Source organism: Podarcis raffonei, chromosome 3 (assembly GCF_027172205.1).
Source record: "Podarcis raffonei isolate rPodRaf1 chromosome 3, rPodRaf1.pri, whole genome shotgun sequence".
Taxonomy (NCBI): domain Eukaryota; kingdom Metazoa; phylum Chordata; class Lepidosauria; order Squamata; family Lacertidae; genus Podarcis; species Podarcis raffonei.
Window position 1 is genome coordinate 33,580,233 of NC_070604.1, and position 26,864 is coordinate 33,607,096.

General features: G+C 39.7%; 2 protein-coding genes across 3 annotated transcripts in view; one reads left to right on the forward strand and one right to left on the reverse strand.

The window, feature by feature from the left end:
- Nucleotides 1-4,983, reverse strand: part of NBAS (NBAS subunit of NRZ tethering complex) — a 179,308-nt gene extending 174,325 nt beyond the window's left edge. For both annotated transcript variants that reach the window (XM_053381027.1, XM_053381026.1), the window contains exons 1-2: nt 4,804-4,983; nt 760-814 (exon numbers count right to left, since the gene is read on the reverse strand). In XM_053381027.1, coding sequence (XP_053237002.1) covers nt 760-814; nt 4,804-4,950 — 202 coding nt within the window. In that variant the 5' untranslated portion in view covers nt 4,951-4,983. The remainder of the gene's footprint in view (nt 1-759; nt 815-4,803) is intronic.
- A 1,430-nt stretch (nt 4,984-6,413) lies between these two features.
- On the forward strand, nt 6,414-25,017 carry DDX1 (DEAD-box helicase 1). Its single transcript, XM_053381028.1, has 26 exons — nt 6,414-6,510; nt 8,404-8,455; nt 8,848-8,911; nt 9,379-9,408; nt 9,666-9,762; nt 10,014-10,061; nt 10,832-10,915; nt 11,198-11,281; nt 12,315-12,391; nt 13,725-13,797; nt 13,884-13,960; nt 14,414-14,528; nt 14,664-14,802; nt 14,951-15,011; nt 15,637-15,735; nt 16,657-16,746; nt 17,591-17,779; nt 18,421-18,472; nt 19,001-19,147; nt 19,926-20,017; nt 21,506-21,578; nt 22,488-22,560; nt 22,640-22,682; nt 23,000-23,095; nt 24,187-24,307; nt 24,705-25,017. The coding sequence occupies exons 1-26, from the start codon at nt 6,495-6,497 to the stop codon at nt 24,833-24,835; spliced, it is 2,223 nt and encodes a 740-aa protein (XP_053237003.1). The 5' UTR covers nt 6,414-6,494; the 3' UTR covers nt 24,836-25,017.
- Nucleotides 25,018-26,864: the final 1,847 nt, after the last annotated feature.

Sequence of the window (26,864 nt, forward strand, 5' to 3'; positions counted from 1 at the left end):
CATTACTTGAAGTCAACTATGGTTTGTCTAAAACAAGGTAAGATTAACCATGGTTTGCAAGGCTTCACCAACATGACAGGCTGGGGCTAATCTAAACCAGAAGCAAAAGCTGACCTATCCCTTGCAGCTGTGCTAGAGGAGGAGGAGGACAGAGCACATGGTTAAACGGAATATCCAAACAGGGATTAAGTGTTTGCAGAAAATCTTTTCTAAGAAATCTCAAAAGATCTGACTTATGCCTATACAGTCGTACCTTGGGAGTCGAATGGAATCAGTACCAGAAGTCCATTCGGCTTCCAAAATGTTCGGAAACCAAAGTGCGGCTTCTGATTGGCTGCAGGAAGCCACAGAAGCCCCGATGTTTTGGGTTCCAAAGAACATTCGCAAACCGGAACACTCACTTCCGGGTTTGCGGTGTTTGGGAGCCAAAACGTTGGAGTACCAAAGCGTTTGGGATCCAAGGTATGACTCTATGTGTATAAATGAATGCCAATGAGACACAATCATTGCAGAAAGGGCAGGCAGCGGGTGGTTGGGAGAGGGAAGAAAGAGAGAAAAGAAACGAAGGGAATTAAGAGGAAGAATACTTTCCCCAATAATTGTTATGCAATACATGTTGTCTTTGGCCCCCAAAATAATAGGTATACGGCAATATCAGATAACAAACTTTATAAACAAATCCAATGAATTCACACCCCATTCATTTCCTCCACATAAGATTCACTAAACAATCCATCAGGGCAAGCCATGCATATTTACCTGTAATTGCTCTAGTGATGATAAATGAAGCGCCATGCTTCCGGTTGCCTCTTGGCTGAAATTACAAGAAAAGAATTAGTCTACAACAACTGAACCCTTTATTCACCAACCTACTAAGAAAATGAAGTTTATGAATCACCTGCTGGGCTGCGCAACTATTTAAAATTCTTTTTCGGCTCCAAGGGCACTTTGCTGGCAAGCCATTCAACATGCTTGTCACTCCCAAGTCACCTGAGATTGCTACCTTTGCGGATGGCCACCAGTCCAAAACAAGTGGAAGGATAGACGCAATTAGGTAATAATATAAATGTGCAGGAAACATAATGCACCCCTGCTTTAGCAGTTAGAACCTCTTCCTTGGGATACTGCCCCCACCCCAATTTTGAGCTACAGTCACTGGAATCTCAATACTCTCTTTAATGGCACAGGCCAGAGACGAAGTCCTCAGTATGAAGATAAATATAAATTAAAAAAGAATTATTTGGGCTGGCCCCTGTTTAGAAAGCAACCGCGGTGCTGGTGTACTAGATTACACTGACAAAACAGCTGCTGGAGTTTATTACAGTGACTAATACACAAATATACTTATATGACGATCCCGGCCCGACTGCACCAGCTGCCAGTTAGTTTCCAGGCCTAATTCAAAATGCTGGTTTTGACCTATCAGGACCGCAATACCTCAAGGTCCACCTCTCTCCATATGAACTGACCTGGACCCTGTGATCATCATCTGAGGCCCTTCTTTGTGTATCTCCTCCATGAGAGGTCCAGAGGGTGGCAACACAAGAATGGCTCCCTGTTTGTGGAATGCCCCTCCCAAGGGGGCTCATTGGATGCTATCATTATATACCTTTAGGCGCCAGGCGGAAATTTTCCTCTATAACCAGGTCTTTGGCCTTTAACTATCAGTGGCCTTTTAGAAGTGAGTGGGATGTTTTTAATGTGTTTCTCTTTCCTCTTGATTTTAATGTATCTATGTGTGGTTTATTGTCTATTTGTTTGGTTATACAGTAATTCATTTTGGGTTATCCCTGGCAGGATAAAGCAACTAACAAATTTAATAAAATAAAGAAAGAAAGATTATTAAAGATCCACTGGGCTATGCACTCCCTCCTACCTAAGGTCATTGCAAATAAACTCTGTTGCAATTATTGGTTTGTTTGTTTATGTGCCAAAGCCTAAGTTGTCCTATGGAAATAGTATTTTGAACAAGGATAATAATATTTTTGAACAAGGAGGATACAACACATGTTGTTTATCACCCTATAGAATTGCTTCTATAGAATTGTTTTAGTAGACACATTTGGGGAATTACAAAATAAAATGAAACAAAGCAGTTCTTTCTCTTTTAAGTCTTAGACCTGATCAAAGAGAAGAAGGAACCGTTCAGTGGATTTTCTCCCAGATAAACGGGAATAGGATTGAGACTTACTGTGCAATCCTATGCTACCTGGGAACAAGTCTTAATGAACACAGATGGGCCTACTTCTGAGTAAAAATGTAGAAGACTGCATTGTAAAGCTGTAGTCCTGAGTGCCATTAAATTCATTCAACTGCCTGGTTCATACAACACACCAAGCTGAACTTTGGCTTAGTGATACTCTGTGTGCCCCCAGAAAGAAGTGCTCCTACCCAGTCATTTTTGCTGCTACATTTGGCTTAGTGTTGTCTGAACCGGGGGCTGATGGTTCAGCTCTCGCCTCACCAACTTCAAATTGTAGCTAAGGTTTGTCCTCAACCAGGAGCCCCAGTTTGGGTGGAATTTGGCTTAGCACTGCATGGTGTGGCAGCAAAAAGGACCAGGGAGGAGCAAAGCAGCAGCATCGTAAATCTCACTATGTTCAAATTAGAGCAACTAGCTTTAACAGAATATAGGACTCCTCTAAAAACAAAGAAACACACGTCATCTAGATACAAATCCTGTACAGATGCTCAATTAAATGTAAAAGAGAATGCACAGAGGTGAGACCACTAGCCCCAGCAACCTTTAAAATTCCATTTGCACAGGTGCATATCCTAAAGACTCTCTATGCACACATTTTGCTGTTTATTGATCTGTTTGAGGTTTTTTACCAACCAGCTTGTTTTACATACTGCTTTGTAATTTATATGGCTGTTTGATGCTATATTTTATTTTACTTGTTGTTATGCACCTTGGGCACCTTTGTGCGGAGAGGGGGGTATTAATTCAAATAATAAAGAAATCATAGTGCTGCATATTAAAATAGTTTTGATAAAATTTGGTATGTATCTTCCAAGTGGTGGTCTATGCTTCAAGTTCCAAACCTAGCTTGACTCTTACAGCACACTTCAGCTGGAACCAGGAAAAGCAGAAATACACAATGCAATGTGAGTATCTCCTTAGAAGACCAAAACATCAGAATGATGGCTAGTGTCCATATTCAAGAAAACATTCTATATTTCACATTCACATCCTCAGGATGCTTGCTGACCACGCATCCTTTTGCAAGAGGCCAGCAACAAGCAAATCAACACAGATGCGAGACTCACACGAGTCTTGAAAATGGAAAGCACTTTCCAGTGGTAGGTAGCAACCACAAGACGTAATAATCCCAGCAGAGGCTGGGAATTCAAAATATATTTTGGTTATATAATTAATATAATTTAGTTTTGCTTGATAAGTAGGAATGCATAGAAATCGTTAAAAACAATGGCCAAGTACTTGTGGTTATATTATATTAATTATTAAGCATTTCCTGCCATTTTCAGAAAGTAAAATTGAAATCCTTCAATTTTCCTAAAGCAGTTTATGCACTTCTTCATGAAAAGTGGACTTAGCAAGTTCCCGTAAATAATAATAACAAGAACAGTATTTTTTTATTTATACCCTGCCCATCTGACTGGGTTGCCCCTGCTACTCTGGACAGCTTACAAAGCATATAAAAACAACATCCAATGCTAATAGCAACCATATATTAAAAAGTCTCCATTAACTTTAAAACAAACCACTTATATCAAATAAAGCAATATTCCACAATCCATTAGTATCTAATAGCAAACAGTAATCTTAATAGTAAATGTTGCCCAATCTCAAAAGCAACAGATGATTTGAATGCATCACCCCCAGAAACATATGGTTAAAACCCATAGCTGTAGCAAGTTGCAAAAAATAAGAACAACAACAATTTATTATTTATACCCCGCCCATCTGGCTGGGCTTCCCCAGCCACTCTGGGCAGCTTACAGCATATCTAAAAACTAGTTTCTGCTAGTGGTCCCCACTGGTTTCAGATGCATGTCTCATATCGGGCTACGCATTTAGCATTGTGAGTCCACTTCTGTAGAACTCCCTCCCTGCTGACTTCAGATAGGCCCTGCTTATATATATATTTTATAAAATCTATGCACCAGTTGATTGCAAAAAAAATAACAATAACAACAAAACAAAAACAAGCCACCAGTACTTTTAGCAAGCGTGTTAAGTAAGCTTTTCTATTGTTGTGTTTCATTTTATCTTTATTGTATCTTTTGTAACCTTATTGTACACCATTTGCAGATGACAGTATTAGCTGGCCAGAAACACATGTTTAATCATAGCTGTCAACTTTTCCCTTTTCTTGCGAGGAATAATAATTCGGAATAATTTTTTAAAAAGGGAAACGCTGACAGCTATGTGTTTAATACCCATAGCTGAAGAAACCTGCAAAAATTAAGCTTCAAAACAGAATGACTCCTTTTGAATTGATGTGTTCCTGAGTAACTCTTTGCAAAGCAATACGATACAATTCAAAACAAAACAAAGACGAATAGGAAATGTTTACTGTTTACCCTCTGAAAATAAATGGTAAAAAGCTAATTAAATAATAATAATAATAAGACGATAATAAGAATTAATAAGAAGAAAAGGCCATGCCCCGAAGAACACGTCTGCTCAGGAGTAGGAGCCCCACTGGTTTGATAGGCAGCTTGGCGCCCGCCCCGCGTCCCTTCTCCTCCTACGTGGCTGGGCAGCGGAGCCCCGGGGGCCGCCGGGCAGGTACCTGCCTGCCTGCCTGCCTGCCTGGGGGGGACTGGGAGACCCACCTGCACCTCCGTCTCCGGCGGCCACTCGGTGTTGACCAGCAAGTCGTAGAGGATGTTCTCCTCTTCGCTTTCTTCTGCATCTATTGCCGCCTCCGAGCTGCCTCTGCCCGTCTCCGCTTCGCCTCTTCGCACAGCAGCCATGATCATCGGCGGCCCCGGCTGCAGCTGCTACGGCGGCTCGCAGCGGACAAAACTCTCTCTCTCGATAGAGGCATTCGGTTTTTAACCCTTTACGATCCCTCCGCGAAGCGCTTCTAGGTAACGCGAGCCAGGGGTGTGTGTTGTGGTGGAGGCTGCAGACGTCCTGTGCTACCTGACATACGAATAAATCCCGCTGAGCGGGATCGTATCAACTCGCATTGTTATTATACAATATATTATATATTAACATATTATGCGTGAATAAATCCTGCTGAGCTCATATACATACACTGTTTTAATCTCTTATTATATCAGCATATCATATATTGTTATAATACCATCTATATTAATAGATTATGTGTGAATAAATCCCACTGAGTTTATATACATATACTATTTTTAATATATTATATTGTATTATATTGTTATACAATATATATTAACAAATAATGTGTGAATGAATCCCACTAAGCTTATACACACACACACACACACACATACATACACACACACATATCTATATACATATATAGATTTAAGTCTATAATAATATATATATATTTATACACTTTTAAAATCTTAAAACAGTGCAATAATATATTTTTAAAATGTATCATCAAAACACATATAATCACATATTTGATCTACAATATATATTATCAAATATATGATTATGAAAGGTGTTTTTCATAGAATGATATAATTGATATGATCAATATATTGATATAATCAAGTCCAACCCCCTGCAATGCAGGAATCTCTGCGAAAACCTCCCTGTCAGAGGGCCATCCAAGCTGCTTGAAAACCTCCTTTCCCACAATTTGAATCCAAGTTACAAGTTATGTTACTGGTGGTTTGGACAGGTCAGAAATTGGCCTTGCGCAGCCAACCCTTGCTCTCTTTCCCAAATGGGTTCTGGGCATGAAAAGGCCAACAGAAGTGTAATATCGGCTTGTTAAGGCATTATTCTCAAGCATCCAGTAGTCTGGGACTCAGCTGCACAGCTGCAAACAAAACATTTTAAATGTGTTGCAAAGTGCAATATACAAACGTGACACCAGATGACAAAACCCATTGTATTTTTCAAAACGTAAAAAAACAAACCCCAATTTCACATATGTGTGGAATCTGTCCTGGGATTTTTTTCATTTATAAGTCCCTAAAAGGCACATCCAGTGGGCGATGCATTGGTTCCTTCCAAATGCCATCCAGTTTCCTCCTTGTGATTCCTTGCAAGGGGGAGCAAAAGAAAGCACGCTGGCGAACAGGCCAGTTACCGAGGAAGCAGGGCAGGCAAAACGGCTTGGGCCACCTTCCTCTTGAAAACAAACAGCGCCCGCTCCTCAGTAAACGGGTTTTGTAATGAAGGCGTTTGTAGGCGCAGCTCCCAGGGCCTGCTGCCTCGAGCGGAACCTCGGCTGAGCGGCCGGCGTTGCGGACCGGAGGACTAAAGCGGTGGGCACGGGGATGGGGAGCGCGCAGGCGCCGTGAGCCCAGTGACGCGTCCTGCCCTTTGCCGCTGCCCAGGCGTTGCTGGCAGACACGCGAACATGGCGGCCTTCTCAGGTACGTGGAGAAGCTTGGGGGGAATGGGGAGGCGGGAGGAAGAACGGAAGCTTGTGGGGGGCCGAGTTGCCTGCCTCTGGGTTCCGCTTGGACTCCAAAGCTCTAGCCCCCCCGGATTCCGGGGAGCCCCTTCATTCCTGTAAGAGCCAGGCCTCTTTCGACCCAGAAAGGTTGGGATCCAGCTGGATCCCTAATGGAAGGGGACACCTGGGTGGAAAGGATCCAGTGGTCTTCGTAGACACTGCAAGCTGGACGTGAGCAAAACTGTGGTGATGCTGCAGCAAAATAAAATAAAAGCTAAGACTATATATATTTTTATTAAATTTTCTATTTTACAATTTAATATATATATTTTTTATATTTCCCATTTAATATTATACATTGACATCATCATTATCCACTTTACCACTTTGGCTCTTTAGAGCCTATCGACTTCCTCCCCCCCCCCCGCCTCATGGCTTTCAAAATTAACCTTTATATCATTGCATTTTGAACGTTTTCCAGTTCTAATTACACTCATTACAAATTAGCTCAAAATTTAAATAAAAATAGAAAGATAGACAATTTCTCATGACAAGTCTTCAGACGACCCTGCTAGTGATGTTAATTGCTTAAATCATCTTTCGTATAAATTTACTCCAGTCCTTTTGGAATAATTGATCATGCTGGTTTCGGATTTTACAATTTAAAGTACTCGTTTATATATCCTTAATATATCAATGACTTCCCTTCTTCTCTTTCCATGGTTCATTTTACATATAATAAATCCCTGCATATTTTACAAAAACTATACCGTTCAGTATTCCATTATTACATCCATCAACACTTATTTACACTGTTGAATTTATCTTAATGCTGCCAGCATGAAAGCACTGAAAAGGCTAAGGCTATTCTAGGCAGCATCAACAGAAGACTAGTGCCCAGGTCGAAGAAAAGGAATAGTCCTGCTCGATTCTGCCTTGGCCAGACCACACCTGGAATACCGTGTCCAAAAGAGTACCATCCCTGCCAATTCTGATTCAGCCCAAATTTTAAAGCACACTTAATAAAATAAGCAAACCGCATCGACAGTGTGATGCAGCAACAAAACAAAGCTAAGGCTATTCTAGGCTGCATCAACAAAAGTCTAGTGTCCAGGTCAAAGGGAAGTAATAGTCCAGCTCGATTCAGCCTTGGCCAGACCACACCTGGAGTGCCGTGTCCAGTTCTGGGCACCACAGTTTAAGAAGGGTGTTGACAAGCTGGAATGTGTGCAGAGGAGGGCGACCAAGAGGATCAAGGGTCTGGACACCAAGCCTTATGAGGAACAGTTGAGGAAGCTGGGTATATTTAGCATGGAAAAGAGGAGATATGATAGCCATTGTCAAACATCTCAAAGGCTGTCGCATGAAAGACAGAGCAAGCTTGTTTTCTTCTGCTCCGGAGGGTGGGACCCAAAGCAATGAATTCAGGTTACAAGGAAATAGTTCTGCCTGGTGTTTAGTCAGAATCTTTCTGGCTATAAGAGCTGCGCAACAGTGGAACAGACACCCATGAGAGGTGGGGGACTCTCCTGCCTTAGAGGTTTTTAAGCAGAGGTTGGGTGACCATCTGTCATGAGTGCTTTAGTGGAGATTGCTGCATTGCAGGGGGTTGGCCTAGGCAAGCGTCAGGGTTCCTTACAACTCTATGATTCTATCCATGTTTACATAGGAGTAAGTCTCGCTGCATATAATTCTTTCTTTTCAGTATACATACTTAGGATTTGCTGTGTTTCTTCTTCTTTTGGTTATTGCATTTATATAGTGTGACTTTTCCTTCAAGAAGCTCAAGGTGGCATACATGGTTCTCCTACCCGTTTTCCCCCTCATAACACAGACTGCTAACACATCTGATTGTTTAATTTTCTTACAGAGATGGGTGTGATGCCAGAAATTGCTCAAGCCGTGGAAGAGATGGACTGGTTGTAAGTATCACACACACACATTTATGTGTAGCCTTCCAGAGTTGTAATCAATAATACTGCAAATGGTGCTTCTGGAAATCTTGCCATGTTTCAATGGAAATTACTTATGATAGTGAGGTTACCATGCTTGTGTGGTGAATACCTGTGAATAACTTCTGCTGAAAAACTGGTGTTTGAATCAAGCACCAACTATACAAAAACAAGTAACCTGATTCAGATTGTAAAATGCATGTACAAAGCTAATTTTAGTATTGCTGACAGAGTTCTTGTATTGCAGCACTGTGCAAATCAAGAGCAGGGGTTTCCCCTGCAACATTCTTGTTTTTCTTTTATAAACATCCTGATAAATGCCACATTGTTACAGCTTGGGCTTTGTTACCTTTTTCTTGTAGACTTCCTACAGATATCCAAGCAGAGTCCATCCCGTTAATTTTAGGAGGTGGTGATGTACTTATGGTATGTATCTTTGTAAACCCAGAAGCCATTCTGACTTGCAAGCAGTATATAAATTAAAATAAAATAATATTGCCACAGTCTGTCTTATAGATAGTATTGTTCTGTCTTATAGATAATATTGTTCCCTATGACCCTCATTATTTGTGCAGCACTATGATAATCATGCTTACTCAGAAGTAATGAGCACATGAAGAAGGAAGGTTGCTAGAAAACAGTGCATAAAATCAAATCCCCTTTGAAATTACTGCTCTTCATTCTGTATGTATGTGACACATTATGCCTTAGCTGCTACTCTTGATACCCACATAGAACAGACTGTATGTTTGAGTATTATTTTATTATTCAATAAATATGGGGAAGAGTTCTCCCAGTATTTTAATAACACAAAGGGTTTAAACTTATGATTTAATTGCTGTACATGTAACCATTGTATCTTAATTTTCTTATCAAATCTCATTTCTACACAGGCTGCAGAAACTGGGAGTGGAAAAACTGGTGTAAGTGAAATTTACGTTCTGAACTATAAAACAATTTTTGGGTATACATTTAGGTTGTGGACAGTTTTATTTTAAGTTTAAAGTACTCCATTAAATAGCAATAGATCCTGAAAGTTTTGTTAGCATGGTGACATAGAGTACTCGGAAACTGAACATTTGTTTTTCCTTTGTTTAATCATAAGCACTTTGAAACCAGAGTCTAGAAGAAAACAATTGGTTCAGATTGTATAATTTAAATAAGCAACTTCATATTTCAGGCATTCAGCATCCCAGTTATTCAGATTGTTTATGAAACTCTTAAGGACCAACAGGAAGGCAAAAAGGGGAAAACCACTATAAAAACTGGTGGAGGAGGTAAGCCTTTTTCTAAAACATTCACTGTCCCAATACCTGAAACCTGATGCAAGTTGAATTTTACAAACATCATTTGTTCAGTCCCTGCTCCTGCCAACCTACCTCTGTAGTATGTAAATCCCAATGGTTTGAATCTAGGGATGTTTTATATGAAGACACCTGCCAAACATGCTATAATTGTTCAACAAATAGACTTGTGGTACTTCATAGTACTGTATGGTATAGCTGTTTTTTCTTCTTCTTCTCAACAGTGCTCAACAAATGGCAAATGAATCCATATGACAGAGGATCTGCTTTTGGTAAGTTTGATATTAACTTTTCTAGCAATGAAACAAAAACTAGCGGAAAATCAAGCCCAAAATTTAGGTACGTTTCACCACTATGGCTTGGGTCTGAGGTAAGATGATCCGAAAATCCTCTGTTTGCTTTCTGATCTTTAGAGGAATGACAGCACATATAACCAAATTAAATTTTCCCCACTGATGTCACTAGATAAACTCAACTATTGTTTATTATTATTATTATTATTTGAATTCCAACAGTATGTATAAGCATAGCAGATTGGACATGGGGTACATATTCCTATAGGTCTTAGCGCTTACACAAAAAAGAGGAGATCTTCATGTGATATGAAAATGCCATTGCAGATTTTAAAACTGTTCAAAGATCATGAGAGGGTGATAGGTTGAGTCTTTGGAGTTGTAATTTGCTTAATGTCTACAAAATATTACCATGTGAGTTGTCTGAGGGGATTTGAAAGTGGGTGTAGTAGTAGTTGCTGTTTTTAAACTTGTTTGCTACAGTTTTAACTTCTGAGCTACTTTCAGTGGAATCAAAGCATTTGCTAGAACAGCTTTGAAGGATGTATTTGATTCTTGTCAGATGATGCTTTAACTTCGTCAACACAAGGACATAATTACACATATCCATAGCTTCATTGTTGTTCTTACGAGATTTTGTACACAGCTATTTTTTGCAAGGTTTGCTGTCTTTACATAAAGCTGGTATTTTGTATCTGCAACTGTAAGAGTTCTTTGGGGTTTTCAGATGTGTCCTTTCTGTTGTTCAGCTATTGGGTCTGATGGTCTGTGCTGCCAAAGCAGGGAGATCAAGGAATGGCATGGATGCCGATCAACAAAAGGCGTGACTAAAGGTACCAAAAACTACATCAGTGTTTGTGTGCATATGTAAAGTTTGTTTTTGAAATAAGAATGCCCCGAATAAACATTAATTTCTTGTCTGCCTTCAGAATACTGACTACAGATTTAGGGAAACAGGCAACCCAGTTGGCTAGTTCATTTTGAGAATAAAAGAACTTTTTGTTTGTGCCAGTTAAAATAGTTATTTTTAATATTTAGTAAAATATGTCTCTTATTTATTGAAAAGTTAGTGAAGCTGAAATTAGTTACATGTAAATGTTTCTAAAATGTTCTAGGGAAATATTATTATGAAGTATCCTGTCGTGACCAGGGTTTATGCAGAGTCGGGTGGTCCTCTATGCAAGCGTCATTAGATTTGGGTGAGTATTTACATAAGGAACTATGCTGAAATCTAGGTTACCTGCTCGCAGTCACTGATTCTTCTTGCACATTAAGGGCATCCCTTCGTATTGCAACAAAATATCTACAATGCTGCGGTGGGGGATTCTCTGCTCAAGCTTAGAAATCAGGCTAAAAGGCATAAGATTTCGTTTAAAAAATATAGGTCTGTTCCTTCCATAAAATAATCTAAAACTGATCATCTGCACAAAATTTTCACATTCAAATATTTAGGGGACATGGAATATGCTTTCCTATGCAGGCATACTACCTTAATAATCTTGCCTGCCATTTTTGCAGATCTGATATGTGGTTGCTTTAGTACCATTCTCAGCCTTTGTTTTACTTATGTGACCATCCGAACAGGAATCAATAATAACTGTGGCAACATCACAGCAACTTCAGTCAGATTTTAATACCTGATCTAACAGAGTAAGCAAAGCCTGCTCGTCGTTCTTACTCTGAATTGCGACTTTTCTTGTCTCTCAGCACTTCACGGCAAGTTTTTTTGCTTTGTAGTACTTATGCATCACTAGTTGTGGCAGAATGTGGGTGTGCATCCCCATCCACACTCTTCTGCAAGTAATCAACTATGTAGCACTGGATCAGGTGAGAGACTGGCAGCCTTGTTGCCCTTTCGCCAGGGACCTGTTCCTCACTTCTCCCAGCAGAAGAGGTGCAGAATATTACTGGGGAAAGAGGTTGCTTTTATGGAGGGTTCAGAAACCTCTCCCAATTTCAGCGTGATGCTAATCAGTAGTGCACAGTTTAAAGAAATTTTGCTGTCCTTTTCTCAAAGGGGTTTTTTTTAAAGAGGAAAGCAAATTTCTAGTGTGACAGCAATCCAAAAAGTATATGGTCTGCTGCCTTATAGCATGATCACTGCTGTGCTATGAACCCTTTAAGAAATTTTTTTTTATTTTTTTACTTATCTTTCAAAAGTATAGATAGTGGAGAACTGTTTGATTCTAATATTTAAAGAAATACTTTATATTTGTGATTTTTTATTATTAGGTACTGACAAGTTTGGCTTTGGCTATGGTGGAACTGGAAAGAAATCTCATAACAAACAGTTTGATAGTTATGGGGAGGTATGTTTTTCTTTTTCCATTTTACCAAAGAATAGAATGATTAAATGTTGTAGTGAACCAACAATGAAATACATAAATGTAGGTTAAATTCATGTAGCTCTCAAAAGGAGGAAAGAACAAATGCTTTTAACAGAAATGTGCATGGTGAAGTTTGGTTCGATGAGCATTAATTTTCTGTGGAGTATAACTGTTGGACTTAAGCTAACTTGGACAGGTATATGGGCATGTGGTAGTCATGAGAATAGCCTACCCATTGTAATTGTTAGTGACAAGACCCTGAGTTGGGTTGGTTATGTGCATTCATTTCTGACATTCCAGTGGAAATGTTGCATTTGGAGTGTTTGCAGTGATAAGCTGAAATGGAAATCCTTGCTATGGCATCATATGCTCATGTTTGTTTCATTGGAGAAGCCACTGAGTGTCAGCTGCTGCAGTGAGACTTTTCTGGTGGCTACCAGTTCACCAAATAGTCGTGTGTGGTTTGGTTCCCCTGAAAATCCATAATTCCCAACTAATTTACACAAACTATCTAGAGATCTTCAGCAGTTGCGTTATCCATCTTAAACCTCCTCCATGTTGTGGGTTGGAAGCAGGCGGGTACTGGTATTCTGCAAGTTTATTTTACACCTCCAACAAAATTCAGTATTGATAATTAGAGATGCTTTATTTCACTTTATATCCACCTTCTAAAATGTTAAGGTGGCCAACAATAATTAAAACAAGCATGCCTGAGGGTGGAACTAATAGCTTTGATGGCAGTAGCAGTACTGTCTTCATTACAATATAACTGATAAAAATTGTTCCATTGAGTTGATTTTTTAATATTTATATATAATACTTTTGTGTGATCCATAACTCTTTGCAAAAGGCTTGGATCCAGTGAAGTGCTGTTGGAAGGGAGTTGGTGGAAGGAGACTTTCCTGTCCCTTGTACCCAGGAGCACACACACCCCAAACAAAAACACTTCTCCTGAGAATTGGGGGACCATCCTGAATGGAATGAGCTGTGGTGATGCAGAATGAGGACTGCTGAAAATAGGGCAGTCCCTGCTCACAGAATGTGCCTCCACTCAATGGCCTTCACCCCTTCTGGGCACAGCCATTCTTTTCAGGATATACTTGCAGGGAGGAGGCTGGCTGAGGGACCAGAAGCAGGAAAATCTCCCCCTACCAATGCACTCCTGCACTTTCCAGTATCCAAGCCAAAAGTATTTAAGCTATTGTGATAAGTAATGTGCTCCACACAACTGCTGATGCTTTATATTCCTGTAAAACATACCACTTTCAATCAACCTCCTTAATTTCATTATTATTATTATTATTTCTTTTGATAGGAATTCACTATGCATGACACAATAGGCTGTTATGTAGATGTTGATAAAGGGCAAATCATGTTCTCCAAAAATGGTAAGCGGTCTACTTCCCTCCCCCCATTTAAGTAATGGGTTAAATTCATAAAAAACCAGTCAACATAATGCTTTATTTCCCCCCAGGCAAGGACCTTGGACTTGCGTTTGAAATCCCACAGCACTTAAAGAACCAAGCACTCTTTGCAGCCTGTGTCCTCAAGGTAATTTCTGACTTTTTCCAAAACACACGAGACTCATTCTAACCAATTAAAAAAAGATGCATACTCTGCTTCTATCATGCTGGACCTTCCTTCCATTTTATCAAGCGTTGCTACTTATGGAACTTCAAGAAGTTCCATGTGGCACAATGAGAAAGGTGCTGCTGGAAAGTTCAGGTCCTAAATTTCCATGGAACTAGCGACAGAGCTTTTATGGATCCAGGGCCTTGGGTAATGTCAGCGTGCTGGCAAAAAAATACCTTTCTATTTCAAGTAGGCTGTCAGTGTTTAAAGATGAAACCTGCCTTAGTGATGCTCTAAACAGATGAACCACTTCTCCTTAAAGAGCTAGTTTTAACACCCCACCTCTAACTTGCAGCAAACATCACGTGACTTTTCTATAAATTCCCACTGACAATCTTTACACAAGTTTTTATGTTGTGTGTATTCTTTTAGAACGCTGAATTGAAATTCAACTTCGGCGAAGAAGACTTTAAATTTCCACCCAAAGACGGCTTTGTTGCTCTTGATAAGGCTCCCGAGGGTAACTCTGTGAAATCCCAGCATGCAGGTAAGCTTGGGGGATGCTCAGGTGTAGGAGCCGCCATAAGAAAAATGTCATATCACATAAAGTTAAAATCTAAAAAATATGTGTCCAGTCGTCAGCTCAGTACTAAGAGAACTTTCTCAACATTTCCTATTTCAGGAAGTGCACAAGTAGCACAAACAAAGAATCAGCCAAATGCTCCCAAAGCCTTGATTGTGGAACCTTCCAGGGAACTGGCAGAGCAAACTCTGAACAACGTGAAACAATTCAAAAAATATGTGGATAATCCTAAATTAAGGTACAATGAAATTGGGACTGGGGGAAATTGGGACATAGGGTGCCGCTGAAATCCCCATGATTCCATACACAATCATGCTCTTCTCTTACTCTGGTTGGATAAGAAGATTTCACAGCACAAGATGTAATCTAATGTATGTTGCTTTCAGGGAACTCCTAATTATTGGTGGAGTTGCTGCAAGAGAACAACTTTCCGTATTGGAGCAAGGGGTAAGTTTTAATTGCTCTTAGTTTGCATTATATCTACAAACGTATCTATCTCTTTAAAAAAAGAAAAGGTGCACAGATGAATTCTAGTGAGTGTGTATTTTTTTTTTAAAAAAAGTATGACCCCCTTGCCTTTCCATTGCACAATGTCTATGGAAACACAAAAGCTAGTGTTTTGGTATTATTTTAAATAGTGGATTGTTTATTGTAGTGGAAAGTACTTTGTGACTGTGTGTGGTGCAAAGCAGTGTATAATTTTTGGTAATAAATAAAAGCAACATAAAACTGCATTAAAGCAGTTACGAGTCTGGAAGGCAGATGAGGAGGTATATAGCTGTTGGTTGAGAAATCAGTAGTTTAGCTGATGGTGGCTTTTTAAGTATGAATGAGATAGAGTTGTAAAGCACTATGTACAGTTAATGCCTCTCTTGCAATATTTGTATAGACCTTTAAAAAGACCATTAAAGTTTTATCAAAGCAATAATTTCTGTGTGTACACAGTGTGTTTCAGACATAATCTAAAATGCTTGAAAGAGAAATACTTCCTTAGGCTACGTTCCAAATGTTAGTGTTTTCATATTATTTTGACATGGACACAGTGTACTATTGCACTATTTACATTTTACAGGTAGACATAGTTGTGGGAACTCCTGGAAGACTAGACGATCTCGTGTCAACCGGAAAACTGACTTTATCGCAAGTTAGGTTCCTGGTTCTTGATGAGGCTGTAAGTGTATAGAACATCTTTTTTGAATAGCATATTTTAAAAAGTTATATACAACACGCCCCATGCACTGATGAATTACCCCTTTTTCTGGGAGCCTTCTCCTCCCAAAATATGTGAGGCTTGTTGGACCTTCCAGGGAACAGTAGTGTTGAGGAATTGTTGAAAATTCCTTCCGAGACATAAGGGAAGAGACATCAGTTGGATGCCAACCCTTAGCCAGTGCTGTGGCTTATGCTTGGGACTCTGGTCTATGTGAGTTATTGGCAAATGCAGGGGGCAGACAAGCTCTTCAAAGTTGGGACCCTGCGTGTCCTTGCAAGATCCTGTGACTCTTAATAGCCTAGTGTGCCTCCAACTACCATTGGTTTTCTGAGCCCCTTCTAATCTGACTCTCAAAATAAAAAAATTCCCTCCAGTAGCACCTTAGAGACCAACTAAGTTTGTTATTGCTATGAGCTTTTGTGTGCATGCAGACTTCTTCAGATACCTTGGTGTGCATGTACACTTCTTCAGATTCTTGGTATCTGAAGAAGTGTGCATGCACACAAAAGCTCATACCAATAACAAACTTAGTTGGTCTTTAAGGTGCTACTGGAAGGAATTTTTTAATTTTGTTTCGACTACAGCAGACCAACACGACTGCCTACCTGTAACTGACTCTCAAAGTGAATGCAGAACAAATAAGAGAATTGCAACTGGTCAGCGGATGACTTCCATCTGCCCCTGTTCACATTTTCATCTGTCAAAATACCTTCATAGCTTCTTCCAACCAGAGGAGGAGTTCGTGGGTTTAGCGAACCCCTGTAATTAGTCAGGAGGACTGTTCGTTGAATAGTTGGATCTACTACATACTTTTATTTCAGCTTTAAAACACGTGGGTAAAATACCTTATTGAGACTGTGTAATACTCTTTTTGTACAGGATGGCCTTCTCAGCCAGGGGTATTCTGATTTCATAAACAGAATTCATTCTCAGATTCCTCAGATAACTTCAGATGGGAAGAGGCTGCAGGTAAGAGGTTCGCTTTAAGGTTTCCTAGTTGACCTTTCCCCAAAACTTAGCATAGCTGTTGTATGTACCAAATGTTGTTCGCTCAAGCTTCATCATCTCTAAGGAAACTTAAAAACTGTGCACAATGTTTTCTGAGCCACTGTGAACTATTAACTTGCACAATTTAGTTTCTGTTGCTCTAGCTGAAATAATATACTGGTATTTCATAATAAAATAGTGTGAAGGGTAAACAAAAACTGAGAACACTTCCAAGTGTCTACTCAAATTGATGGTGTCCTCAGGTTCCTGCTGTTTGGCAGTGCATGAAAAGCAAAAGCAAGGAAAGTAACACTAGCAAGAAATTGATCCATACTTCCAGAAGAAAAGAGGATTGTTGAGAAGCCTTGCTGGCTTCTTCCTTCTCTCTTCTTTTCTTTCTGTCTCATACTCATGTGCCACAAAGCTAACCTATATGGATGGAAGACTTTACACGCACAGTATGCAATAACAAGATTTTGCATTTACTCATTTATTTGTCTGCATTTCAGTGGAGCATAATACATCAATGTCCCGGTGTTGTGCTTAAGCATCCATGTACCTTACAATGACTTGCCTAGGCATTCTGCCAAATGCCTCAGTTCTTAATGTGAAGATTTCCCATACATCCCTCCCAGTGCACCAGATATAAATGGCTGAGCAGCTGATGCTTCTGCCAGTACCTGTCTTGACTAAAAGAGGTTTATTTTGTAAATTTTACAGATTGACAGAAGTCAAGAACTGTAATCGCAGAGGGGCTTGTGACATGTGCAAGCAACAGTAAAGGTCTTTACCCTTTTCATCTCTGCTTGTTTGTTGTTGTTTTTAGGTGATTGTGTGTTCTGCAACTCTGCATTCATTTGATGTGAAGAAATTATCTGAAAAGATCATGCACTTCCCCACTTGGGTAGATCTGAAAGGAGAGGATTCTGTCCCGGATACAGTGCACCATGTTGTTGTCCCTGTAAATCCCAAAAATGACAAATACTGGGAAAAGATTGGTAAAAATCACATCAGGGTAAGTAGTACAAAATATATTGGAATAGACAGAATTTTTAAAATTCCAGATTATAGTTTCAAGATGCACACAAACATTTAAGTTGGAATTGTGGAATAAAGGACAAACGAAATGGGATTCCATAACTCAGATTATGAATGTTAAGAACATTGTTGTGAAATGCCTGTTTCAGCTTGAAATGTAGTTCAGGAACTCAAAACTACTTGGACATATTGTGGGATGTGTGGTGGGCCTTACAACCTTTTTATTTTACTGTAATAATGTCCTATTTCCTTACAGAGGTTGGGAGGTTTGGTGTGGACTCCTCACATCCAAATCTCCCTGTGGCTGATTGACATCCAATCCTCAAATAAAATGTGTTGGAGGGGATTATTGGGTTGTTCTTGTTGTTATTACGTATTTTGTGTCGTTGTTTTTTGTTGTGAACAGCTGTGAGGCCTGGATGCCTGTGTTTGGCTGCATCATTTCAATCTCAACCTTAAGATTGGGCTACAAAGCCATGTGGCTGCAGATAACTGTTTTTTAAGGATTACTAAACAATGAAATATAAATGACTGTGTGCTTTCTTGCAGCCCTGCATTCTTTTGCATTAGCTCTGAATGCCTTTGGTCACTTCTAACATTTCAAATTTTACTTTTCAGACTGATGAGGTGCATGCAAAGGACAATACAAGACCTGGTACTAATTCTGCAGGTAACCAGTCGTTTGGTACACACATAGCTCAGTTGGTTAGAGCGTGATGCTGATAACACCAAGGTTGCAGGTTCGATCCCCATAAGGGAAAGCTACATATTCCTGCTTTGCATGGGGTTGGACTAGATATCAGGGTCCCTTCCAACTCTGATGCTTTTGTATTTGTAGAAGCCAATGGCTTTAGCAAAGTTCTTCAGTAAAGGAGAAGCTGCATGAATCAATAAAGCAACATCACTTTATTTCAGTACTAAGATTTTGTTACAGTTAACCAAGGCAGGGGGCTGAATATTTGTATAGTAAAATAAAATAAAAAATCTCACAAGATAAGGGACCCCCAACGGAAAACGTTAATACCTTTTAACTAGCATTTCTTAGTTAAGTTTTAGAACATAGTTGAAATCTATGGCTATCATTCTAGAAGATGAGTTGCCTCAATTCAATGTTGTACATGGTGTCAGAATAAACTGTCATTTTTCAGTGTATGCATGCTTAATACGCTGTGTAGGAATAATTTATCTTCTTCCTTAGAAATGTGGTCAGAAGCGATTAAGATTTTAAAAGGAGAATACACTGTCCGGGCCATTAAGGAACACAAGATGGATCAAGCAATAATCTTCTGCAGGACCAAGATAGATTGTGATAACATGGAGCAATACTTCATGCAGCAAGGAGGAGGTAGTAATTTCATGCCTGTTAGTCTTCATTTTGTCTATTTGCAAGGTGATACCAGTTTGCAGATCTTTCCTCCAGGTTTGATTGATTGGTTCCAAATGGTAGTTTTTCATCCTGGATATTTTCCATAATGGTTAGATTTCCTCCTGCTTCTGCTATGTACATGTAACGCCTTCTCAAAGAACTAGAGGTGGTGGTATAGCTCAGTTACAGCCCTCTAAAAAAACATCCCTCACAGCAATGAATTACCCTGGAGATACTTTTTTAAAGTTTTCCTTAATTAAACTAACTTGCCCAGAAAATCTTCATATGTGGTTACTCTCCTCTGTTAATTTGCATGGCAGTGGAGGAAGTCTGCAATTAGAATTGGATGGCCGCTTAGTTTGGTCAGCATATTTATAAATTTGTTCGGTTTTCTATTTTCTGTTTTTCTATTTTATTTCATATTGCCCACTTCACACAACACAGTGTGCCAAACTTTGACTTGCAGATGCGCTGCCTTTCTGATCCTTTTTGCTGCCAAGTTTGGCTTAGTGTTTGGCTTAGTGTGTCATGCAAACCATCATGAAAACTGCCATCTAATACAAAGGTTGTATAAAGATTTTTTTTTTTAAGACTAAAACAAAGAAAGAAATTCCACCTTTCCCCCAGTGCAAGCTGTCTGTTTTAAATCTGGTGCCACATCATGTTTGCTTTAAGATAAAGTTCTCTTCCATACTTCTTCAGAACTAGCATAACTAGCAATGAGAGTCCTAATATACTGCTTTTGTTTGGTTTTTAGGTCCAGATAGGAAAGGACATCAGTTCTCATGTGTCTGCCTGCATGGTGACAGAAAGCCTCATGAAAGAAAACAGAATTTGGAGCGCTTTAAGGTAATGGTTAGGGCTGTGATGTTGAATAGGCTAACCCAATAAAGCATTATTTGTTCAAGGGGGGGGGATTTTAAATGGTGAGACTATGAGATACAGCTTTTTATTGGGGAAAAGTAAGGAAAGATATCCTTCTAAGCACAAATAGTAGTTGTGTTTCTTCCTATTAAATTGTAACTTGAGCTTCTTTCAGTATTATTATTATTATTGTTGTTAATATTATTCAGTCTTTTAAAATGGCATCTATATTTAAAGGTTATTTAATATGCCATTCATTTGGTAAAAAGGAAGTAATCAGCTAGAAAAAGGGTGAACAGGTCTAGTAATTACATGTAACCTTAGATCATTTATTATTTATTTATTTTATACAGCAGTATAAACAATACAGTCATCGTAACTGGGAAAATACGAAAATCTCAATAATGCATGGTTCGTTCATTCTTAGTTCGTTTAGCTTCAGAGCTAATGAAAAGAGAGCAAAAACAGACAGCAAATGATACAAATCAGTCATCATTATTGGGAAAACAAAAAATCAATAATCATGCATAATTAGTTCTGGGGAACTTAAAGAAAAGAGGGAGCCAAAAACAGACAGGAGATGTAAAGATAAAGGAAGAGGAGAGAACAAATAGATTACTGTTCAAATTGTTCCTAGGATTACATGTGGCTGAACTGTTACCTAAGATTTTATACCCTATTTTTCTTTTCCTCTTTCCCTTTTGGTAAAACTGCAGCAGAGTTTTGGCCTTCATTAAAAACCCATATGCACTGACACATTTACTCAATAATACTAGTATACTTTACAATCAGTGCAGACAGTGAAGCTCCATTGAATCCTAAGCAGTGAGCCTGAAGCATCTGTGTATTATCTACCAAGACTACTGTGGTTGGTCTGAGCAGTCACCATAACTTCTGTTCAGGAACTGCAAACCCACAGGGGCCCATATTGCTCCCATATCTGGTCATAGTCCAGTGGCAGCTTCTGTAGTAGGCTAAACATTAGGATTCCTGGTACAAAAAGATAAGGACAGTGTTGTCAGTAGTGTGGTTTGGGGAGAGTGGGTTATATTCTATGATTCCATGAGCAGAACTCTACACAGGGAAAGGATGGTCCTGGTACTGTCAATAGGAGGAAATTTTTACTTATTTTCACTAGTTTGCCATCTCTGGAAGTGTGTGTGTGTGTGTGTGTGTGTGTGTGTGGAGAGAGAGAGAGAGAGAGAGAGAGAGAGAGAGAGAGAGAGAGAGAGTGCAACCATCCAACAAACAAACAATCAAACCAGCTCCCCTGTTAACAATTCCATTTGGTCAAAGGCCCTTTCATTCATAGAAACACTAAATTTGTGCACAGACGGGCACCTTTTTCTCCGACCCCATGTCTTTCATTTGAATGTGTCTTTTAGTTGTAGGTGATGCCTTGCCTTTAAACTGAAATAGTTATATGTGAATGAACTTAAAATACATGGCTGTTTAACGAACTTCTCTGTTTAGAAAGGAGATGTCAGATTCTTGATCTGCACTGACGTCGCCGCTAGAGGAATTGATATCTCTGGTGTTCCTTATGGTAAGAACTGAAAAGACTCACTAGCAAGTAGCTATCTGTTAATGGCAAATCTGAACACCTATTTATTCCTCTCTCTTTGATGTCATTTTAAAAAAATGGGCTCAAACCCATTTTCAGGTAAACATTCATTAATCCCATAGAATTCAGTGGGAGAGTTGGGCACAGGCTGGTTCTCTCACGTTAAAATCGGCAAAACTTAAAAGTGCTTAACTTGGAAGAAGGACTGTATTTCAGTGGTAGAGCACTGAAAAGGTACTAGGTTTAATCACAGGATCTCTAGGTAGAGCTGGAGAAAACTTTTCTGAAGTCCTGAGCTGCTTCCAGACAACATAGATGTAGATGAATTCGCTGTCTGATGCTCTTAGCCCTGCCTGGGTTACATTATACATATAAGGAAAAAGCCAAACAGGTGGGGTAGGTAATAGAAAAACATAATATGGGAAATGTATGGAGTTTTCCGTAATTTATCATTTCACATAGGGACGCGGGTGGCGCTGTGGGTTAAACCACAGAGCCTAGGACTTGCCGATCAGAAGGTCGGCGGTTCGAATCCCCGCAACATGGTGAGCTCCCGTTGCCCAGTCCCTGCTCCTGCCAAGCTAGCAGTTCGAAAGGACGTCAAAGTGCAAGTAGATAAATAGGTACCGCTCCGGCGGGAAGGTAAACGGCATTTCCGTGCACTGCTCTGGTTTGCCAGAAGCAGCTTAGTCATGCTGGCCACATGACCCAGAAGCTGTATGCCGGCTCCCTCAGCCAGTAAAGCGAGATGAGTGCCGCAACCCCAGAGTCAGCCACGACTGGACCTAATGGTCAGGGGTCCCTTTACCTTTACCTTTATCATTTCACCTGAATAAATTGTGTACAAAATGTTTTTTAACAACTCAGCATCTACTCTTTCTCTTTGATCAGTTATCAACGTCACACTTCCAGATGAAAAACAGAACTATGTTCATCGGATTGGCAGAGTGGGAAGAGCTGAACGGTATGCTTTGAAACTTTTCTTATCCGATTTTGTTCCTTTTATACTTGAGTCTATTAACTAAAATGTATGTGTGTTTCAGGATGGGTCTGGCTATTTCTCTTGTGGCAACAGAAAAAGAAAAGGTAAGTTCTACTTTCCCAAGAGGGAAATGGGGAATATACAGCAAATAAGATCTTTTTGTCTTTTTACTGTCTTAATTTTGTGCACCTATATGCAATGTATATATCTAACTTTTCAGATCAAAAGTTGCCCCGCAGTGGCTGATAAAATCACAAAGAACAGTACGCATAGCCATTAAGAATTTAGTACTTAACTCAAAGTCAAGTCAGAAATTTTGATACTGCTGCAATTTTATTGGATGTTTTAAGGGGGTTCCTTAATAATGCTTAAACGCTCATGGGTTTTGCCTCCTAACATGTTGTTCAAACTTCTTACCTAGGTTTGGTATCACTCATGCCCCAGTCGAGGAAAAGGTTGCTATAACACTCGACTGAAGGATGAGGGTGGTTGCACCATTTGGTACAATGAGATGCAGGTAACTTTTTTCACTAGTACCGCTAAAAGCCCTTCTTTCTTCCTTTGCATTTCTATAATCAAGCCAACTTGGGTTCATGGTAGATCTTTAAACTCCGGCCATTGGAATACTAGGGTCCCCAAGCTTTTTTAAGGTTTTAAATGCTAGTACTAACACCTGTGTACAACTTTTGCTAGCCTTTAATGTTGCATGCAGTGGCAGAAGGGTGTGTTAAGACTATGTTCTTATTTGAGTGTGCCGTCATTAACTCCTAAAAGCTGGGGGTGATCTTGCTTAAGTTTGATTTTTTATTATTATTATTTTTATTTGGTTTTACAAATTTATTCACACTCAAAATCACAAATAATAAAAAAACAAAAAAACACAAGATTCTTTCGAATCTCTGGATTTCCCTCCTCCCCTCCATGGGTTCTTTAGTTAACCTTTTCAACTGCATACTATAAGTCCTCCTAATTGCTCAGTTCTCCATCATATCCAAAGTCTGTGTAATGCTACAAGAGTTATTTAAGACATGCTAAAGAGTTCAAATGTTTACAGTGGTCTGTAAGATATTGTGTGAATTTCTCCCATTCTTTACTGAAGTTTTGATCCTCCTGGTTTCTGAAATTCCCAGTTGTTCTCACCATCTCTGCATAGTCTTAATAGTTTAGTCTGCCAGTCCACCTTAAGTTTTTATTCCCATTGGGTAGCATCCAATTGTGTCACACAGCGAGTCTTCTCCTTCCCACTGCAGGCTCTCCCCGTGCCCCCACCCCTCACCCCATTCTGCTGCAGAGGGAGTGGGCAGAATTTCCCTCGTGCAGCTTTATTATTATTATTATTTATTGAATTTATATACCCCCCTATACCCGGAAGACATTGGATATCGCCCCTTGATTTCAGCAGAGCTTACATTCTTAGCTTCTTGACCAGATCATGCTTGGCATGAGTAAAATGGTGTGCATCACCCAACCATCTTAATCATATGGCCAGGTTTCTTAATGGAATTACATTCAGCAGCATTGCTTTTAGAGGCTAACATTGGATCATTAGTGCGTTTGCTGCCATGAAGAATCAAGAACCATCTTTGTGTTTGTATTCTCTTCCCTTAGCTGCTGGGCGAGGTAGAAGAGCATCTGAATTGTACCATTTCGCAGGTTGAGCCAGATATAAAAGTCCCAGTAGATGATTTTGATGGTAAAGTCACCTATGGGAAAAGGAGAGCTGCTGGAGGTAAGTGAAGAATTATTGAATAGAAATCTTGCTGCATTTTGGAATAGGGAACTGGGTTTTCTGGTCAGTTGGAATCTATTCTTGCTTTTTTACTTTCCATTTTCTGTGGGCTATTATTCTGTGCATCCAGAATACTGCACAACCAGTGGAGCAGCAAGCTTGTTTTGAAACTTCAGATCTGCTAATGTGATGTGATAGCAGCATGTGGGTTTACTATTTCAGAAACAATACTGACCACCACACAACCCTAAATTAGTTCTCTAGATTACATCCATCAGGGGGCAAAGGGTCTTTTTTAACAAATAAGTACGGTGGGAATAATCAATATTCTCAGCTCTTGTAGCTCAGCCGTAAGTAGGCAGGACAAGTGTAATTTAGACCTTGGTTCTTTTGGCAGGTGGATCCTATAAAGGCCATGTGGATATTTTGGCACCTACAGTACAAGAGTTGGCATCCCTTGAAAAGGAAGCACAGACATCTTTCTTGCACCTTGGTTACCTTCCCAATCAACTGTTTAGAACATTTTGATTTGGCACCGAGGTGAGAGTTGGGTGTTAAGCTTCTAGCCTGGAAATGCGAAAATCCCTGTAGCGGTAGGACTCTGTTTGCATATACAAATCTTGCATGCCGAGCAGTCTCTGCAAAATGTAAACCCTGATGAATTAGCTGTTAGTATTGATCTAATAAAAACGGAACTGCTTAGAACTATATATTTGTGTGTTAATTGTTGTTGTTTTTCCTACCCTACCAAGATATATGCTTAGAATACCTGACATAAATGCAAGATTGCTATTGATATATGTCAGATTTTGGACTGCAACTTCCAGCATTCTTGACCACTGGTCATGCTGAAGGCAGCTGCATTCCAACCATGTCTGAAGAGCATCAGGTCCTCCACCCTGATGTGTCTATATAGTGATTCTGTAAATCTTGAGATTTAAAAATGTTGACTGTAGCCCTCATTTTGTTTCCATAAATTTGCTGAAATCTTAAATCCTGCCATCTTGTAAATGGCTTTTTTTTTTTTGCCCAGCAAAAGTGCTGTGAATTATCAGATGCACTGATGTGGAAGTGGTTGCTTTACTTTAAAAATCTATCTCAAAGGTTTTCATTTAAATGCCATTGCTAGCTTAAGCTGAGAGCAGGGATGCCAAAAAGGAGACTCTTAATGGAAGCACACACTGAAATTGGATTTTGAACAGTGCTCTTCAGATAAATAAGAGAAGTGAATGGAGAAAGTTGTGGCTACAATGAATCTATCATTTTAAGTGTTTCTCCAATGAGAACTTCAAGCAATATCTTACTTAGCTCACAGGAGCCTATGTCTAGACTACCTCTTTAAACCTTAGGTAGGGTTCTTAGAACTTTCTGCTTCACAGTATCTTCCACACAAATGCGAAGAAGTGTGAGCTTCAGCACTGACTTATATGTGAAGCGCTTCAAGATAAAGACAGACTGCACCCATGTTTCATTTTGTTATTTCAAGTGAATATGCCATTTTTTCTGAGAGAAGACTTTTTTCGCCCTCTGCTACACATGACTTAAGTTCTACACTTGTGCTAAATGCATTTTTTAAAAAAAAACTGGCCCAAAAGCTGCACCAAGAATTGATCCCTCTTAAAGTTGTACTTGACTGGGCCAAAAATGGGACTCCAAAACAATCTTCTTCTACAGATTGAAAACTAAGCCTGTAAGAAACCGTGTGGCCCTTACAGAAGTGGATCTTGAACTCCAGTCTTTCCCAAGCCAAAGTTAAGGCTTCTGTTTAAACCATAGGTGGGAAAACTGTGGCCCAACAGCAATGCCAGTGGTCAGGAAAGATGGGAGTTGCAGTCCAATGACTTGGGGATTCCCCAGCCTGATCTAGACTCTAGGGGACCATCCAGAAATGAAACAATGATTCAAACTTTAAGACTTCATTCTGGTCGCCAAATCAGGGTTTTGTGATTTATTTTTTTAATGACCTTTTAGTACCTACATTAAGAAGTTTCAGCCTGAAAGAATGGTATTTGACTAAGTTTTACTTAGAGAAGTTCCAGTGAAATTAATGAACGTGACTAAGTTCAATGGGTCCAGTCTTGGTAAAATTTAATTGAATACCACACCAGAAGTCTATTTAAAGTAACTTCTCTGAATTCCCCCTTGAACTTTCCCAAAACCATTCCAGTGGTTTGGAAGGCCCTTCAGAACAGAATGGGAGGTGGTCTGGGGGCTGCAGGGGGGTGGGAGAATATGAACAACTTGTCTACCCCTCCCTTTCAGCCACCGGGATACTTCTGCTGAATCCTAAACTTTTGATGGACAGAAGGAGCCATTCTGTTCATGGATGATGAGTTTAAGGGTGGGGGGGGGGACAACAAGAATGGAAATGTCATTTAAAGAAGCATGGTCAATTGTAGAATAAGTGTACACTTCAGTTGAACTTCAGAAAGAAAGATGGCGGAGAGTCATATTAGCAAAAAGAAAATCCATGCAAAGCCCCCAGACTGCACTGCTTTAAAACAAAAAGCATAATTTCTTAGAATGCAGTTCATCTGTCATTTTTTTGCTGGTTCCT

Coding starts and splice junctions, on each gene's coding strand:
- DDX1 (XM_053381028.1), top strand. Junction 10,062..10,831: donor TGACAGAGGATCTGCTTTTG/GTAAGTTTGATA, acceptor TCTGTTGTTCAG/CTATTGGGTCTGATGGTCTG. Junction 15,736..16,656: donor TCCTGGTTCTTGATGAGGCT/GTAAGTGTATAG, acceptor CTTTTTGTACAG/GATGGCCTTCTCAGCCAGGG.